This window comes from Debaryomyces hansenii (genome assembly GCF_000006445.2).
Source record: "Debaryomyces hansenii CBS767 chromosome F complete sequence".
Classification (NCBI taxonomy): Eukaryota; Fungi; Ascomycota; class Pichiomycetes; order Serinales; family Debaryomycetaceae; genus Debaryomyces; species Debaryomyces hansenii.
In genome coordinates, this window is record NC_006048.2 from 1,442,364 (window position 1) to 1,460,031 (window position 17,668).

At 40.2% G+C, this 17,668-nt stretch overlaps 12 protein-coding genes across 12 annotated transcripts; 7 read left to right on the plus strand and 5 right to left on the minus strand. All coding sequences in view use genetic code 12, as the record gives it.

Annotated features, from left to right (window-relative positions):
• Positions 1-244: 244 nt before the first annotated feature.
• DEHA2F16962g (DEHA2F16962p) lies at positions 245-499 on the plus strand (the record flags this gene model as incomplete). Its single annotated transcript, XM_461098.1, has 1 exon — positions 245-499. The coding sequence occupies one exon, from the start codon at positions 245-247 to the stop codon at positions 497-499; it is 255 nt and encodes an 84-aa protein (XP_461098.1).
• Positions 500-1,241: 742 nt separating this feature from the next.
• DEHA2F16984g (DEHA2F16984p) lies at positions 1,242-2,057 on the minus strand (the record flags this gene model as incomplete). Its single annotated transcript, XM_461099.1, has 1 exon — positions 1,242-2,057. The coding sequence occupies one exon, from the start codon at positions 2,055-2,057 to the stop codon at positions 1,242-1,244; it is 816 nt and encodes a 271-aa protein (XP_461099.1).
• Positions 2,058-2,470: 413 nt separating this feature from the next.
• Positions 2,471-3,073, plus strand: DEHA2F17006g (DEHA2F17006p; the record flags this gene model as incomplete). Its single annotated transcript, XM_461100.1, has 1 exon — positions 2,471-3,073. One exon carries the CDS (start codon positions 2,471-2,473, stop codon positions 3,071-3,073), a length of 603 nt encoding a protein of 200 aa, XP_461100.1.
• A 322-nt stretch (positions 3,074-3,395) lies between these two features.
• On the plus strand, positions 3,396-4,085 carry DEHA2F17028g (DEHA2F17028p; the record flags this gene model as incomplete). Its single annotated transcript, XM_461101.1, has 1 exon — positions 3,396-4,085. One exon carries the CDS (start codon positions 3,396-3,398, stop codon positions 4,083-4,085), a length of 690 nt encoding a protein of 229 aa, XP_461101.2.
• A 91-nt stretch (positions 4,086-4,176) lies between these two features.
• DEHA2F17050g (DEHA2F17050p) lies at positions 4,177-4,875 on the minus strand (the record flags this gene model as incomplete). The annotated part of the gene is made up of 1 exon (XM_461102.1): positions 4,177-4,875. One exon carries the CDS (start codon positions 4,873-4,875, stop codon positions 4,177-4,179), a length of 699 nt encoding a protein of 232 aa, XP_461102.1.
• Positions 4,876-5,077: 202 nt separating this feature from the next.
• Positions 5,078-6,859, minus strand: DEHA2F17072g (DEHA2F17072p; the record flags this gene model as incomplete). The annotated part of the gene is made up of 1 exon (XM_461103.1): positions 5,078-6,859. One exon carries the CDS (start codon positions 6,857-6,859, stop codon positions 5,078-5,080), a length of 1,782 nt encoding a protein of 593 aa, XP_461103.2.
• Positions 6,860-7,100: 241 nt separating this feature from the next.
• Positions 7,101-7,682, minus strand: DEHA2F17094g (DEHA2F17094p; the record flags this gene model as incomplete). Its single annotated transcript, XM_002770795.1, has 1 exon — positions 7,101-7,682. The coding sequence occupies one exon, from the start codon at positions 7,680-7,682 to the stop codon at positions 7,101-7,103; it is 582 nt and encodes a 193-aa protein (XP_002770841.1).
• Positions 7,683-7,974: 292 nt separating this feature from the next.
• On the plus strand, positions 7,975-9,084 carry DEHA2F17116g (DEHA2F17116p; the record flags this gene model as incomplete). The annotated part of the gene is made up of 1 exon (XM_002770796.1): positions 7,975-9,084. The coding sequence occupies one exon, from the start codon at positions 7,975-7,977 to the stop codon at positions 9,082-9,084; it is 1,110 nt and encodes a 369-aa protein (XP_002770842.1).
• A 268-nt stretch (positions 9,085-9,352) lies between these two features.
• DEHA2F17138g (DEHA2F17138p) lies at positions 9,353-10,564 on the plus strand (the record flags this gene model as incomplete). The annotated part of the gene is made up of 1 exon (XM_002770797.1): positions 9,353-10,564. One exon carries the CDS (start codon positions 9,353-9,355, stop codon positions 10,562-10,564), a length of 1,212 nt encoding a protein of 403 aa, XP_002770843.1.
• Positions 10,565-11,162: 598 nt separating this feature from the next.
• On the plus strand, positions 11,163-11,564 carry DEHA2F17160g (DEHA2F17160p; the record flags this gene model as incomplete). Its single annotated transcript, XM_461107.1, has 2 exons — positions 11,163-11,207; positions 11,280-11,564. The coding sequence occupies 2 exons, from the start codon at positions 11,163-11,165 to the stop codon at positions 11,562-11,564; spliced, it is 330 nt and encodes a 109-aa protein (XP_461107.1).
• A 214-nt stretch (positions 11,565-11,778) lies between these two features.
• DEHA2F17182g (DEHA2F17182p) lies at positions 11,779-13,041 on the minus strand (the record flags this gene model as incomplete). The annotated part of the gene is made up of 1 exon (XM_461108.1): positions 11,779-13,041. One exon carries the CDS (start codon positions 13,039-13,041, stop codon positions 11,779-11,781), a length of 1,263 nt encoding a protein of 420 aa, XP_461108.2.
• A 1,484-nt stretch (positions 13,042-14,525) lies between these two features.
• On the plus strand, positions 14,526-17,591 carry DEHA2F17204g (DEHA2F17204p; the record flags this gene model as incomplete). The annotated part of the gene is made up of 1 exon (XM_461109.1): positions 14,526-17,591. One exon carries the CDS (start codon positions 14,526-14,528, stop codon positions 17,589-17,591), a length of 3,066 nt encoding a protein of 1,021 aa, XP_461109.2.
• Between the last annotated feature and the right edge of the window lie 77 nt (positions 17,592-17,668).

Below are 17,668 nucleotides of genomic sequence, written 5' to 3' on the forward strand. Positions count from 1 at the left end.
GTTGTCTTCTAATGAAGACAAGGCTTTCTTTGCTAGTACATCGATAGTCTTGGGCTGTGGAAATAAACTGGTTCTCACCATTTCGTATATTAACTATCATAATTTTAGAGATTTTGAATTTTTCAGTGAATAAGGTTAAAGATTAATGAAAGTTGAAATATAGAACTTGATATTGTCTGTATCCAGGCACTTCCGAATCGGCTCTTTACAGGGCAAATGCCAGAAGGATGATAAATATTGGTTTATGTCTTTGTCAACATCTACGGTCAACATCCCTACACCTCAACATCCTGTTCCATTCAAACGGCATCTTATGCAACAAGTTAATTTGGAGAGAAAAGGAGACATGATTACAGCTGTTCGGGCAAATCGATCTTCAATTCCATTGAGGTGTGTCATAGACCTCAGGGGACTATCTAAGAATGCAGGGAATATTCATCGATGGATAGTTGCGTACACACGAGAACTTTTTTGGTTCTTGACATTTATTATGTCCTAAGGCAAACCTGTCACCATTCCGGCAATGATAGTTACTCGGAGGGCTCTATAGTGTGGATTTCTGCATATCCGGCTCTCAATGATAATTAGTAGGTTGCATAATATCGCCGTGTGAAAGGACATCAAATTATCCGCAAGATAATCAATTGTTTTTTATAGGTCATTTTTGGTTTAAATGATTTCATTTTTTAGCAAAAAGGACGGCCCAATGATCTATTCATTGGTACACCCAGAAATCATTTATGTTGAATTCATAAGCTACATTCTTTTTGGTTTTTCAATAGGAGGGGGGTGCTTTTTGCAATACTGAGACTTTACAATACTTGAAATCTTTGCTTGAATTCATAATTATAACAATTATTCCAGAGGTAGAATCGAGCATCGAATACCCTAGTGGAGGTTTAGGCTATCCCTCGAGGATTGATCCAATGTGTTTGAATAAATGCATGTTAAATTATCCACCTAGGGTTTTGTGTGGTTGCTTCTCTGCTATGACGGATTATTTATAAGAGAGATTCAGAGCTCGAAACTTGTGGCCTAATGTATGGATTATGATTAAAAGTTTATATCTTTTAGAGCAGCCTAACGCACGCGTCGGTGATGGCAGAAGAGAGATAGGATGATTTTGGGTCGCTTTTCTATCGGTATGTATTCATTTTGCAATTTACAAAACCATTGACATGATTACTAACGAAACATATTATTAAATGTCAATTAAGATAAAAGAAAGGAATAGTCGGTAATTACATAATAGTACATTTCATACAGCCACCCTTGGCTTCTTCCTTCACTTCAGGAGCAGCTTGTTTGGCTCTTTGAGCGACTTCCTTGGCCTTTTCAGTAGGCTCTTCTCCAGATTTACCTTTCTCAGTAGGCTCTTCTCCAGACTTAGAGGCTGGTTCATTAGCAGTAGCGGCTGGTTCAGTAGTAGTAGTGGCAGTAGCGGCCTTAGCACCGACAATCTTAGAGGCGATATTGGCGAAAGCAGCACCTTGAGCATGACAAATCTTCAACTCCAATTCCGATGGTTGTCTAGAACCGTCAGAACCAGCGAAGATACCGGAACCCCAAGCAGATGCACCGTGGACTTCATCCAAGTTGGCCATTTCCGCAAATGTGTTAGAGTATCCTAAAGGAATATATGGCATACCATGGTGAACCAAATACGACATGGCATTCTTGATAGTAGATTCTTGTCCACCACCTGCACCACCAGTAGATACAAACATAGCTGCTGGCTTACCGGATAAAGCACCTTGAGCCCATAAACCACCGGTAGTGCCCCAGAAATCAGCCCATTGTGCTGGGATAGTACCGTATCTGGTAGGAATACCAAATACAAAGGCATCGTATTCAACCAAAGTGTCAGTGGACGCAACTGGGTAGTCCAATTTCTCTGGTGCATGCAACATACCCAACACCTCTTCACTCAACGTCTCTTTAACTTGCAAAATATCGGCCTGAACACCTACGTCTGCTGATTCGATCCCTTCCTTGATCTTCTTGGCCATAACGGCAACATGTCCGTATGTCGAATAGTAAATGATGGCAACCTTCATATTTGCTTCTATGCTTCTATTGTTGGTCTATTATTATTAGCGAAAGATCAAAAGTTGCAAGATAAAAACTATTTCAATGAGCGATTGTATTCTTTATAAGTCAAAAAGTCTTCAACGAATTTTCCCTGAATGTCCAATATATGTATATCTATCGTATGTCAGATTAACAATAGCAGAGCCTCTCAATTAATAAATATTATTAAATTTTTCAAAGATTAGAATCTCCTTATAAATATTGACTAAAATTTTGGTGAGCTAATTTTGTGCGGCGAGAGCTTACTAAAATTTACATAATAGAATTATATAAATAGGGATATCCCATTTTACATCAATTGCATCTGAGATAAATCATTATTAGGTTAATTTTCACATCAGCTTAATATTAATCCAATTAAAAATATCATATAACAAAAATGGCTCAAAAGGTTGCAATTATCATCTATTCCATGTACCACCACATCGCCACTATGGCCGAAGAAGTCAAGAGGGGTATTGAAGCTGCTGGTGGATCTGCTGACATCTATCAAGTTCCAGAAACCTTAAGTGAAGAAGTCTTGACTAAGTTACATGCTCCAGCCAAGCCAAACTACCCAATTGCTACCAACGAAACTTTGACCAGTTACAATGCTTTCATGTTTGGTATTCCAACTAGATACGGTAACTATCCAGCTCAATTCAAGGCATTCTGGGATGCTACTGGTAGTTTATGGGCCCAAGGTGCTTTAGCAGGTAAGATTGCTGGTATTTTCGTTTCCACTGGTACCCCAGGTGGTGGACAAGAATCTACCGCTATGAATGCTTTATCTTGTTTGACTCACCACGGTATCATTTACGTTCCATTAGGTTACGCAAACTGTTTCGCTCAACTCGCCAACTTGGAAGAAGTACACGGTTCTTCTCCATGGGGTGCTGGTACTTTTGCCGGTGCTGACGGTTCTAGACAACCAACCAAGTTAGAATTAGAAATTGCCCACATCCAAGGTAAGACTTTCTACCAAACTGCTTCTAAGTTCTAAGTAGATTATTTTAGCTATATAGTGTTAAATAAATTAGTTGCTTTCAGAAACAGACGGTTGTAGCTCGACTGAAATACGCACTGGCGGATAATTCCTATTTATTCTACAAAGTAAGAGATTCTGGATTAACAATGACAGATAGTAAGACTCACCAGTTTATACATGTTCGTGGGACTAATACTAACAATTAGACGACGCTGGTGTTAAAAGGAGACTAAAGTTGCCTGTTTTCACTTTGAGCAACTCGTATAATCAATTAGCAGCCATTTGCAACGACCAGGTAAATAATAGCTCTAATACTAACGATGAGTCCGTATTTGACATGCAAGAAGAGACGGGAACCACTACAGTGTTATCAGACTCTTGCATTACAAAGGATGATGAATTTAAGAACACAGTAGTTGCAAAAAATATATTGCTGCTACAGAACCGAGAGCTGAATACACTAGAAATAGTCAAACGCGAAGAGGATCAGGAATTGACAAAATATACGAATGGGAGGTTTAGGTGTGTGAAATGTGATAAAGAAATGGAGAAGCTTTCGTTTTTGGCAATCCATCATCGAAGTCATACCAGTAAAATACACTTTACATGTCCACAATGTCAATGCATATTTCACACGTTAAACGACTTATCCAACCACTGCCAGAAACATTCAATGATGCAAATCTCATGTCCCAAATGTGAAGAATGTTTTGAAGACTCGAGACTTTTTAAGATGCATCTCGAAATACACATAATTGACATGGAAAATAACGAGGACGAAACACAGGTGGATGATGATGAGTTGCCCGATATTGATAGAGGCCTGTTATACGATGAAATTCACTACCTCAACGAGATAGTTCTGGTGCGCTCGCTTGGTATATCTCGGAGTAGCTATAAAGAATCGTTCCCATGTAAGTACTGTCCGATTGTATGTACAAGCAAGGTTCGTCTGTCTATACATTTGCTTGCTCATAAAGAGTTTGCTGCTTTCACTACTGATAAATTAGAAGTATCTCCTATCTAACTACAAACCTCAAGTATAATTATGCTGTTATTTTTGAACTAATTTCTAGCTTATTCTATACATATGTATATTTCTATTAGTGTAGCTCAGTCTATGGTGAAAGGCGGACCATATTCCATTTGGTGTCATCAATAGTTTCTCTCCTGAAACAGATCCTGTCATGCAATCTACTCATTCCACCTTGCCAAAACTCAATTTCTAATGGAACTATCCTAACTCCACCCCAGTATTCGGGACAGGGGATATCTTCATCCGTTACATCCTTGAATTTGGCTTCAAATTCTTTATCGATACTATCTAACTCTGCCCTGTCCTTTAAAATCTGCGATTGGGGAGATGCCCATGCACCAATCTTTGATCCTCTAGGTCTGGTATTGAAATATCTCACTGACGTTTCCCTAGTCACTTTCTCCATAATCCCTTCAACTCTGACCTGTCTTTGGATACTAGGCCAGAAAAACGTCAACGCTGCATGCTTATTAGTATCAAAATCTTGCGACTTCTTTGACTTATCCCAATTCGAGTAGATAATAAATCCATGGGTATCTAATTCTTTGAATAATACTGTTCTTGCAGAGACTCTACCGGATGGTAATCTTGCTGTGGAAAAGGTTACTGATTCTGGAAGGAAGGAACCATCGGTATTTGACTTTCTAGCAACATCAAACCATTCATGAAACTGTTCAATTGGATTGGATTGGAGCTCATTCTCTTTCAAATGTCCCTTATCATATTGATACGTTTCCGGAGCAAAAATAATTGGGGTTTCTGTTCTCTTTACGTCTGACATTTTTCTATAACACAACCTGATTAAATGACTTCTACTTTGTGTTGATCTGATACCTGTTACGAGCGATGATAAACTTAACATGTATTATAAGGACCAAGATAATATTAGAATATATGCCTACTATCAATACTTAATTATAGTCATGCCTAGTATCTGATCTACTAAAATGTTACACAAAACTACCATGACTAATAAATGGGTGCTAAATTTCTTCATCGCTACTTTCATCTAAGGCAAAACCAAAGGAAAAGCCCTGGGGAGCTACTTCTTTCGAGTCTTGTTCATTGTCTTTGTTTTCCACCAAGTTTTGCCATATTTTGCTCTTGTTGGTTTGCTTGACATCGGACTTCTCCAATTTTGCAAGCTTACTCAAAGCCGTATCCAACTCCTGTTTCTTGCCGTTTAGGATCAATAGTTGTTTGAAAAGCTCGAATAGAGGCATTGGTGGAAGCTTGGATGATAAGATTTCACCGCAGTCTTCTACCTGTAAAGCGTTTTCTAAATCCAAAGACTCGTATTGCTGTTTGTAGTGCTTTAAAGTACGTACATCGTCGTCTTCTTCCGGTAATGTTTCCAATAGTTGGTCTAGGGTCATTTTAAGCTGATTTGGACGGAATCCACTGATCTGGTTCTTTTTATTTTTGAAGAAGTTCAACGTATTACTCAATTTAGGTAATGGAACAAAATTTTGTGTCAAGGCTATAGAATCGTCCAAATTAATAACTGCATGCCACCAACCGGAAGGTACATGCATACATTCGCCGGGAAATGTGATTCCTACCAAACAGCTATCAATTTTGACGGCATCGTTGAAAAAACCAGATAAAACCCATTCGGCTATCCCAACAGGAGAGGTGACCTCACTTTCTTCGTCATCTGTCCCTACCCCAGGAGGAACAACATCAGGAGGCAACATGATCCATAACTTTCGACCACAGATAGCGGTGTTCCATGCACTTGTGTAGTTGGGGTCTTTATGGAAAGTTGACCCAGAACGCTTAGGTCCAATAATCAACCAAGCGTGGTCTGGACGGCAATTGATCTCCTGGTTTTCAAATACTGTAAATAGGTCATATTGAAAGATTTCTGGTACAGTGTATTCCGTTCTCAACGTCTTCATAGCAACACTACTACAATCAAATAAATATAATGGAGATTCATCCTTGTTGTTAGCAAGATATTTGGAGTACAATGATAATGGCCATTGCACTGCCTCTTGTCTGAAAACGACATCAGGGAATCTTTCCACTAAATCCTCCAAACTCCAGTGTGGCCATCTATCTTTGTTAGGGTTGGTTAGAATAAATGGCTTGTCATGAAAGTTTTCGTTAAAATCACTCATGCTCAATAAACTCTCTGATATTCTTAGGATTCTACCATTAGGCAAACTTTTTAATTCTGTTTGCAAATCGTCATTAGTTTCATTAATCCGGTTCCAATATATCTCTTCTTCCTTTATAATCTTTTGGAAGAGCTTCTCGTAATCGACTTGCGAACACTGGTACGGCCTATATAACACATCCGAACATAGGATATTACCAGGAAGCTGCAAATTGGCTTGGTCTGTATCTTTAATGTTAAGCAACGTACTTCTCCAGGACCCTTTCCAATCCTCAAACCCATTATCCGTGTTACATCTGAAACCATCGGTAACTTGCTTAACGTATATTTTTTTCCACATCTCTTCGTCATACATATATGCATACATTATTCTTGATGTGTGGGACAAGTTCTTCATTGACTCTATATCGTCAATGAATGAAACCAAATACATAATCAACTCATCAGGGAACAGGCCAAATGCCCCCATTTGAACATGTCTGGGCAAAAATTTTGTTGTATCATAGTCATCTCCAGTGGATAAGTAGGAGTTTCCTTCGGGTTTCACATTTAAGGGATGTCTACTACTAATGGCGAACATCGATATACTTCGCCCGGTAGTACTAGCCTTAGTAGCATGATTATCATAATGAGATATAGTCATTTCGTAGTGGATACGTATGTTAGAGTCAATTCATACTATGTCTTGCATGGATGTGAAAATTTCCAGATGGGGTCGGACCAAATAATAATGCCATCTAAAATTTACATTTTGATCTACAAGACACAGTTCAATGCCCTTCTATCTTACACGAATATATCTATTACTCATATATATTAAATACTAGTATATGTACAAGGTTTCATCCGACGAATGGCCCGTGGAAGGGATGCGGGTGGTGCTATTACTTTTTAGGGTTCTTCAACTGCTCAGCATTGAACATAAGTGGCTCTTCTCTGACAGGAATCCAATCCTTCTTCTTTAATCTTCTTTCGTACTCGCTTTCATGCTTACCAGGATACACAATCTTCTCATCTATTGGATCCAAGTTGGCTTGTGGTGCTTCCACCGGGTCTTGTGTCGCCTTCTTCTTCATCTTGAGGAACGACTTGATCTCTGCAAAACAGTGCATACACATGAAATGCGATCTCTTGACATGTCCACATGCCGGGCATCTGCCCAAGTTATCCAAATGTTTGATTTGCTTGTCCCCTGGTGCATACAACTTTTGTCTGGTTCTACGGTACGATGGCTTCTTCTTTGGAACTGCCCTCAAAATCATACCATTATCTATCATGAATGGTGCTTCTCCGTTGTTATTTTCAATCTGTTCTTTCAATTCTTGTAATCTTCTATCGTTTTGTATGCTTCCCAGTGTCTGGAATGGATTTGGAATTCTAATAGAAATGGCCGGTAAACGGGGCAAAATTCCCATCCATCCTCCACTTAAGGATGGTGCAGCGCCTAACCTGAATGCTAATGACATTTTCCCTGCGTAGTCGTAAGTAATATAGTCACTGTACCTCTAACTACTACTTTGAATCGATCTTTATGTCCTCTGTGGACTGAAAAGTGAAAAATTCAGCACTGCACAACGCTCCAAATTCGAACACGTTTAGAATGCTTGTGCCGGTTACAAAAAGGTCGTGTTTTGCCCACATTTCCGTCTACGCGTTCACAAATGAAGCACTTGAGATCAAATAAACAAGGTGGTCAATATAGAAAACAAATATCGTTACCGTTGGAGACAGTAATTGACTTAGAGCTAATCAAACAGGATGTCACAAACACTTAACGAGCCACACTTTGTGCAACCCCAAAAATATGTTGGTTTTGATACAATTACTACACAGATTGAGAATAGATTGTTGAAGAGAGGATTCCAGTTCAACATCATGGCGGTTGGTAGATCAGGGTTGGGTAAGAGCACATTGGTCAATACATTATTTTCGTCGAAGTTGACCGAAACCAGTGGACGCAGACATGCGGCAGAACCAGTTGAAAAGACCACCGAAATCCTGGTTAGTTCTCACGTTTTAGTGGAAAACAACGTCAGGTTAAACATCAACGTTATTGACACGCCAGGGTTCGGGGACCAGATAAACAACGAGAAGTGTTGGGAACCGTTGGTCAAGTACATTAAGGAACAGCATTCGCAGTATTTGAGAAAGGAATTAACTGCCCAAAGAGAAAGGTACATTAATGACACCAGAGTGCACTGTATATTATACTTTATCCAGCCAAACGGCAGAAAATTGAAGCAGTTGGATGTGCAGGTGTTGAAGAAGTTGACGGAGATTGCTAACGTTGTTCCAATTATTGCCAAGTCTGACAGTTTAACATTAGAGGAAAGAAGCGAGTTCAAGAGGGTGTTACAAAACGAGTTCATCAAGTACAACTTCAACATATACCCATACGACAACGAGGACTTATACGATGACGAGAGACAATTGAACGAGGACATCAAGTCGTTGATTCCATTTGCCATTGCTGGTTCCGAGAAGGAAGTCCAGGTCAACGGGGAACTCGTCAAGGGCAGAAAGACCAAGTGGGGATTAATCAACGTTGAAGACGTATCTCAATGTGAGTTTGTATTTTTGAGAGACTTCTTGACCAGAACCCACTTACAGGATTTGATCGAAACTACGTCGTTGTTACACTACGAAACCTTTAGATCCAAACAATTAATTGCCTTGAAGGAAAACGCTAATAACCCAAATAGACAATCTAACCCTTTGTCTATGCACCACCCAACCCAGAGTCAACAACAACAACAACAACAACAACAACAACAACAACATCCACAACAGCAACAGCAACAGCAGCCACCTGTTCAACAAAACACCCAAAGTATGCTTCCAAATGACAATGCATACCCACGTCAATAGGTAGAGAAAAGGTATTTAGATTACAATAGTGAATATTTATAAATGAATTTACAACTAGTAAGTTATCCGTGCCGGCCATTGAGCTATCGTAGTTTTATATGTACTGATTGCAATTAGTATCATGAAAAAATATGTGAGTGAAAAGTAAACAAATGTGGCTGGCCATGTGATTTCCAAATATAAAAGTTATTGATAAGAGTGAAATAGATAAAACCCCCTAGAATTTCACAGAAAATATAGCAAATTGTATACATTAATATAAAACAGAATGACAGTTGCATACATTACTCTATTAGTGAATGAAGTTTATTTGCCAGGAGCATTAACCGTGGCAAAAATATTGAAGAATGACTACAAAACGAGCCATCCTTTAGTTATATTGCTAGATACAAGCCAAATTAGTGAGAAGTCGACGAAATTAATTGAAGACGTCTACGATGAAATTATTCCTATTGATGGTGGCTTAATAACGTCTCCAATAGACAAATTAGTTTCCCAATTGAATAGACTTGAATTAGCGGTCACATTCACCAAGATCTTGCTTTGGAAGCAAATACAGTACACCAAATTGGTATATCTCGATTGTGATATCTTACCGATGCAAGGAATAGACGATTTATTTGAGATAGAGATTAGCTCAAACCAAGTTGCAGCTTCTCCTGATAGTGGATGGCCCGATATTTTTAATTCTGGGGTGATGGTTTTGAAACCAAGCATGATTGTTTACAATAAGTTAAGCGAATTTGTCGAGACCGAGGATAATACTTTTGATGGGGCCGACCAGGGACTATTTAACGAGTTCTTCAATATCGCTTCTAAAGGATTGAATTGGGTTAGATTACCATTTCTATACAATGTGACCTTTTCGCAGTCATATCAGTACTTGCCAGCATTTGATCGCTTTTTTAAGGATATCAGGATTTTGCATTTTATAGGTCTGCAAAAGCCATGGATGTTTGGGGGATACGACAAGTTCAAGGAGTACTGGTGGAGTGCATTTAATAAGCATTATTCGCCTGATGTAGTCCAATATGTCTTACAAACTACTGGGTCAGGATCCAATAAGGGTGAGGCAAGTGCGTTGAATATTGAGCCTTCCCCCAACGTCTGGGACATAGAATCTGTCGATAACAAAGTACAAGAATCGCCCGTCGACACCCCATCAATTTTTCCATGGGAGGAGAGAAAGGAGAATGCGCCACCCACAAGAGTATTTACTTCGTTCTCGACTCACCACTCATCAATTAGACCGACAGAAAAGCTGCCTAAGGGAAAAAAGTTCAACAAGGTGCCCCTGAGCTATAAGGATGATATCGAGACCTCAACCAGTAGCACCAGGTCAAGGACTGGACAACCTATGTTCAGACAATATGAATTTACCGAAAGTTTCGATCCAGAAGAATCATTCGACAAGGTATCCAAAATACCCATCAATTTGTTGAAGAAGAAGCTAGAGCAGGAGAAGCAAAACAATCCATAGGTTCCACGTTGAATGTCATTAGAATACTATCTTATCACGAGCTATTACTGAATAAACGAGTCGACAATAGATTAGAGATAACTGGTATAAATATTTTATATAGTGGATATAGTAGAGTATAATTTCGATACAGTATAATTTCGATATAATGTAATTCCCATACATAAAGGTAAACAATTGTCTGAGCATAATGCGTATGTCAGAGTCGCGCCTTCGCCCTACACATACATTTTGCCCTTCAGCTCCAGCCACTGTACCACTGTGTCCTCCTCGCGCACACTAGGCTTCCGTATTTTGATGGGTTGGCTTCAGAACTTCTACGAGGAAGACAATAGCTGAAATTGGGAATACGAATTTTTTTCATAAAATAGAATAATTGACGCAATATTTTCTCTTAACAATGACCATCATAAATTATTTTATGGGTGAGAAATAATCAGCCTAAACCAGGAATGAGACATTAAAAATACCACTTTAGTAACAGAGATGAACGGTAAGAAATTAATATGTTCCTGTATATAAATGGGACATAAATCCATGGAAAAAGGGGTTGGTCTATTCATAGCATTCAATTGTAAAGACAGATTACAGTATAGAAATGACAGTTGGATTACATTGTCTTGCGGATGTTTGTATGATCCCAGTATGTAGAAGATAAATTCCAAGAACAATTACGACAATTACGAGTTAGATCATTCGCATACTAACATGATAGATCGGGACCAGCAGTGCGTCTGTGTCGAATGAAGTTACGATGATTACTAAAATGGCCAGGGAATCTCACCTTAACTGTACGTTGCACAGTGCTGGCACGACGATTGCTGGTCCTTGGAGTGAGGTGATGGAGTTAATTGGGCAGATGCATGAAGCTTTGCATAAGAATGGGGTTGTTAGAATCCAGAGTGACATAAGAGTTGGGTCTAGAGTGGACAAGGAGCAATCACCCCAGGACAAGATCGACGTAGTTGAGTCTAAGTTGAAACAGTTGAATGGGGAATAATTGTCGAGTCGTAAAAAACCAAATGTGGCATTACATACGGATTCGCAAAAAAGACGTGGGCTAAGTAAATTGAATATACAAGCTGTTAGTGCTACCATGTCGAAGAAATGTAAAATCTTAGGCGACGCGAGCGCCCAGTGTCAAGAATTAAAATATAAAACTCCAAAATCCATAAATAAGTATATAATACATGCTAAAAGAATCATTTTATGACCTAGTAGAAGTTACCGGGGTAATTGTCGATCGACTCCGGGGACGATTTAGAATTGTAGCTATGATACAGGTGTAGTACTGGTGCCGGAGGATTTGACAATGTGCTGGATGAATTTGAAGTGTTGGATGCATTGGTAGCAGAAGACGGTTGCGAGAAAAAGGGCTGCGCGTACTGACGTTCGTTATCGATGTACAGCTGCTGTTCGTTCGCCCTCTCGGTGACCTTTTTTTCCTTGAAGCATTCGTTCACGGTGTCCTCGTTCACACCGAATGATGCTGGGTCCGCCCAAAACAACATTCTCACTGTCTCACGACACTCTCTGTCGGAAAATGGCTTGCCCGTGGCCTTCGTCAATTCTGCAGCAATAAACTTCCACTTTTCAATTTCAGCCTCGTCCAAGAGCTTGCGCAAGAGCGACTTGTCTTCATTATCCCACGATGAAGAATTATTATTTCCCTGCTGTCCCACAATGACCTGATAACGATTTCTGGCCGCAAGATAGCTGCCCACGCCCGACATCTCAGCGATCTCCACCCATGTCTTGCCTTTACGTTTCAACTCGACAATCGAGTCGTCCTGCTCTTTCGAGAATTTCGACTTACGTCTCGCCCGCCTCTGGTTGAGCAGCAAGTTAATCTCGGGACGAGTGATAGCCTGTGACATTGGTGGTACTGGTAACAGTTGTTGGAGTCTCTCAATGAATCCTTCATACACAACTGGCTGTTCGGGTGGCCCTCTTGAGCGGGCAGCCCCGTAGAAACTGGCTGCAATCTGTCCCTGATCCTGGCCTTGGTGTATCAACAAATAGCTATTCACAGGCCTCGTTTCGTATATTTGCTGTTGTGCTGGATACAGAATCGCCTGGTTCATATAAGGTGTTCCATGTGCACCCTGGCCACTCATCGGGCCCCCTAATTGACCTCCCAACTGCCCTCCAGGTTGACCAGTGGTCTGGCCACCACCCTGTACATAGGGCAGCTGCATCACCATCGACGATCCATAGTATCGTGGCTGCTCAAACTCCTTGTATTGACCTTTACCTCCTTGTTGTTGGACCAAAACCTGTTGTCCCAATACCTGCTGTCCCAATACCTGCTGTCCCAATACCTGCTGGCCCATACCCTGCTGGCCCATCATCTGGTGTCCCACGACATGTTGTCCCAACACCTGCTGACCATCGTGAGTACTTACATTATATCCCTTTGGTAGTCCAAACGACATTTGTTCAACCTTAAACTGGTCGTTGGCTAGCTGGTTGTTCATAATCTGAAGCGTGAAAATCTAAATTTTCCACAATGCCTCAGGTTCGCATTGGGGTACGTTTATTATATATATAGGCTTTGTGTTGATGTCGGTCACAAATATTTTTCTTTTACGACTCCCGTAATTTTTTGATTTACGAACAATTCCCGCCTGTGGACTCTCGATCTCTTGTGCATTAAAGACTAAGATGTTATTCTATACCTGTCATGCATTAATAATAAAGGTATGGGGAAATGTGGCGGATGAGGGTAGTCAATGTAGTCAATGTAGTCAATTGTAGTCAATGTAGTCAATTGTAGTCAATGTAGGTTTAGAGTCAATATAGGACAGTTAATGTAGTTGATACAGTTAATACTTAGCGGTAATCGAATATCAGCTAGCGAAGGCATCCTCAGCGCGGGTGGCAGACGGAATGTGGCGGCGAGGAAGGCGGGAAAAGCGTGAACATGATAGAGAGATATCTGCGGTGAGTGATGGATGCTCACGGAGAGCGTTAGCGACGCAGACAATGTCATTGGTCGGCCTGAAGGACATCGGGTGACGATGGTGGCTAGGCCTGGCCCCTGTCTGGGCGGTTAGGGGCGTTTTCGGGCGTATGCCAGAGTCGCGGGCGAAGGTCTAGCCTGCCGTGTCGATGATATTCGCACCAACACAATTGTCGTTTGGGTGCGCTTCGAATGACAGGGTCACCATCGACGATACCGGCGAGGGTGAGAGTCGGTGCGCCGTAACACACAGAGGGGCGGTGGGATTCGCGTTTACGCTGGTGTAGGTGGATGGGTTTGGCTCGGTGTCGTGGCAACTGTGATGGCCATTTGCCGAGGGTGGATGTACTGATGTGGTGTGGGGATGAGACCGCTATACCTTATTCCAAGGGTAGAGATTATTATGAGATACGTAGCAAAATAAAGATATTATAAGACGAGTAGCATAAATAGGCATATTATGAGATATGATAAGATCATTATAAAATATGTGACGTAAGGTACGTGGCTAGTAATTCAGAGTAGATCTGATAGGTATTATGGTAATATTATGTATATTATTATGTGGGCCGGGCCACACGAATGCCATAGGCCGCTACGGGTCTGCTTGGTACGTGGTGTAGTGGTTGGGAATCCTCCCGACGTGAGGAAGATGCCTGGAGTTCGACCCTAATGGACGAGGACGACTGATTTTCGGACCTGCTCGCACCACGCCACGCCATATAGTGATTCGTGTGCACGGTCAGTAGACCTTGTTGATGACGTTTACTTACTTGACCTACTTGACTTATTTATCTGCTTGTTCCGGCTGTCTATATTGGATTGCTTCTGTTTATCTCCCCTACAACCTCGTCCCATAAGTCTATGTCTGGATGATGAAAGACGAAGATATGTACTGCACATCGCTTTTCACGTGTCGCAACCACTCTGACGTTTCTCTAGTGGCAATCTTAACGTTTACCTGTTTCTTACCCAATTACTATCAGAATCAATAACAATATGTCAGATAACATGCAGATAGATTCACCCCCACAAGGGTCGATTGATGAAGGCTTGTACTCGAGACAGTTATACGTCTTGGGTAAAGAAGCTATGATTAAAATGCAAAATGCCAACGTATTAATAATCGGTTTGGGAGGATTGGGAATCGAAATCGCCAAAAACGTCGCTTTGGCCGGTGTCAAGTCCTTGAGCTTGTATGATCCTCATCCAGTGGAATTGAGTGATTTGTCTACCCAGTTTTTCTTATCTGAGTCCGATGTGGGCAAAACAAGAGCAGAATCATCGTCAACAAAATTGTCGGAATTGAACCAGTACGTCCCCATTTCGATCGTCAACGACTTGTCCGAGTCGACATTGGCTCTGTTCAAGTGTATCGTCGCCACTGATATCACTTTGGAAGAGCAGGTCAAGTTAAACAACTTCACCCACCCTAAAGAAATCGGTTTCATTAGTGCCGACATCAGAGGTTTATTTGGTCAAGTATTCGTTGACTTTGGCAAAAATTTCAACGTTATAGACCAGACAGGTGAAGAGGCTCTCACTGGTATCGTATCTGATATCGAGAAAGATGGTACTGTGACCATGTTGGATGACAACAGACACGGCTTACAAGATGGAGACTTTGTCAAGTTTTCTGAGATCCAAGGTATGGATAAGTTAAACGATGGTTCTCCACATAAGGTCGAAGTATTGGGACCATATGCGTTCAAGATCAAAATGAGCGACAGCTATGGTACATACATCAAGGGCGGGTTGTACCAACAAGTTAAAGTCCCTAAATCTCTTAACTTCGAACCTTTAACTCAACAATTAAAGTCCCCAGAGTATGTTATCTCTGACTTCGCAAAATTTGATAGACCTCCTCAATATCACTTAGGTTTCCAAGGTTTGCATGCGTTCCAAACCAGACACCAAGGAAAATTACCTAGACCATGCCATGACGAGGATGCTAACGAATTATTAAAGTTGGTTTCTGAGATTGCGACCCAAAATCCAGACATCTTAGGGGAAGATCCTGTTAATGAGAAATTGATTAAAGAATTATCTTATCAAGCAACCGGTAATTTACCAGGTATGGTTGCCATGTATGGTGGCTTAATTGCCCAAGAAGTTTTAAAATGTTGCTCTTCTAAATTTGGTCCTGTTAAGCAATGGTTGTACTTTGACTCTTTGGAATCCTTACCTCCTACTGAAAGATATCCAAGAAATGCAGAAACTTGTAAGCCATTAGGTACAAGATATGATTCACAAATTGCCGTCTTCGGTAAGCCTTACCAGGAAACCATTTCGAACCTAAAGGTTTTCTTAGTGGGATCTGGGGCTATTGGTTGTGAAATGTTGAAAAATTGGGCTATGATGGGTTTAGGTTCCGGTCCAGATGGTAAAGTCATTATAACCGATATGGATTCAATTGAAAAATCTAATTTGAACAGACAGTTCCTTTTCAGACCAAAAGATGTTGGTAGAAATAAAGCAGACGTGGCTGCCACTGCTGTTCAGGCTATGAACCCCGATTTAAAGGGTAAGATCGAAGCAAAATTAGAAAAGGTTGGGCAAGATACAGAACACATTTTCGATGATAGTTTCTGGAACAACTTGGATTTCGTCACTAATGCTTTAGATAATGTTGATGCTAGAACTTATGTTGATCGTCGTTGTATTTTCTATAAGAAGCCATTATTAGAATCAGGAACCTTAGGTACTAAAGGTAACACTCAGGTGGTTATTCCTAATTTGACTGAGTCTTATTCAAGTTCTCAAGATCCTCCTGAAAAGTCAATACCATTATGTACATTAAGATCTTTTCCAAATAAAATCGATCACACCATTGCTTGGGCCAAGTCTTTATTCCAGGGTTACTTTGCTGATTCTCCTGAAAGCGTTAATTTATATTTGACTCAATCAAACTATGTTGAACAAACTTTGAAACAAAATCCTGATATTAAGGGTACCTTGCAAAACATTTCTGACTACTTGAACAAGCGTCCTTACACTTTTAATGATTGTATTAAGTGGGCAAGATTAGAATTCGAGAATAAGTTCAATCACGATATCCAACAATTGTTATATAACTTCCCTAAGGATGCTAAAACTTCGAATGGTGCACCATTTTGGTCTGGTCCTAAAAGAGCACCTGAACCTCTACACTTCGACATCGATAACCCCGATCATTTCAATTTTGTTGTCGGTGGCGCAAATCTTTTGGCGTTCATTTATGGATTAAAAGAGCCTAAGGCCACTCTTGAAGATTATAAAAAGGCATTGGCCGAAATCGAAATTCCTCCATTCACACCAAAATCAGGTGTCTCAATCGCTGCCAATGATGCAGAAGCTGAGGAACAGAGTAATAGATTATCAGGCAGTATCGATGACGATGAAATTAGGAGCATTGCTGCTTCATTGCCTGAGCCATCAACTTTGGCTGGTTATAGATTAAATCCAATTGAATTTGAAAAAGATGATGACACTAATCATCACATTGAATTTATTTCAGCGGCATCTAATTGCAGAGCTTTGAACTATTGCATTGAAACAGCCGATGCGTCTAAAACTAAATTCATTGCTGGTAAAATTATTCCAGCTATCGCAACTACAACTGCTTTAGTTACTGGTTTAGTTTGTCTTGAATTATACAAAGTTGTTGGTGGTAAAACTGATATCGAAGATTATAAAAACGGTTTTATCAACTTGGCATTACCTTTTATCGGATTTTCAGAACCAATTAAGTCACCCCAAGGTAAATATAACGAAAAAACTTTCGACCAGATCTGGGATAGATTCGATATTGAGGGTAATCTCACTTTACAACAATTATTGGACCACTTTGAGAAAAATGAAGGTTTGGAAATTTCAATGTTATCTTATGGTGTTTCATTGTTATATGCTTCATTTTTCCCTCCTAAAAAGGTAAAGGATAGATTAGCTATGAAATTAACCGACTTAATCAAAGAAGTTAGCAAGAGGGATATCCCAAGCCATGTTAAGAATTTAATCTTTGAGGTTTGCTGTGATGATAAAGAAGGTGAAGACGTGGAGGTTCCTTATATTTGTGTTAAATTATAATTATATTAAACTGTTCTATTGCTATTAATTTTTTTGAAACTTCTATTTATGTTTAAATACATATCGCTAATCAAATA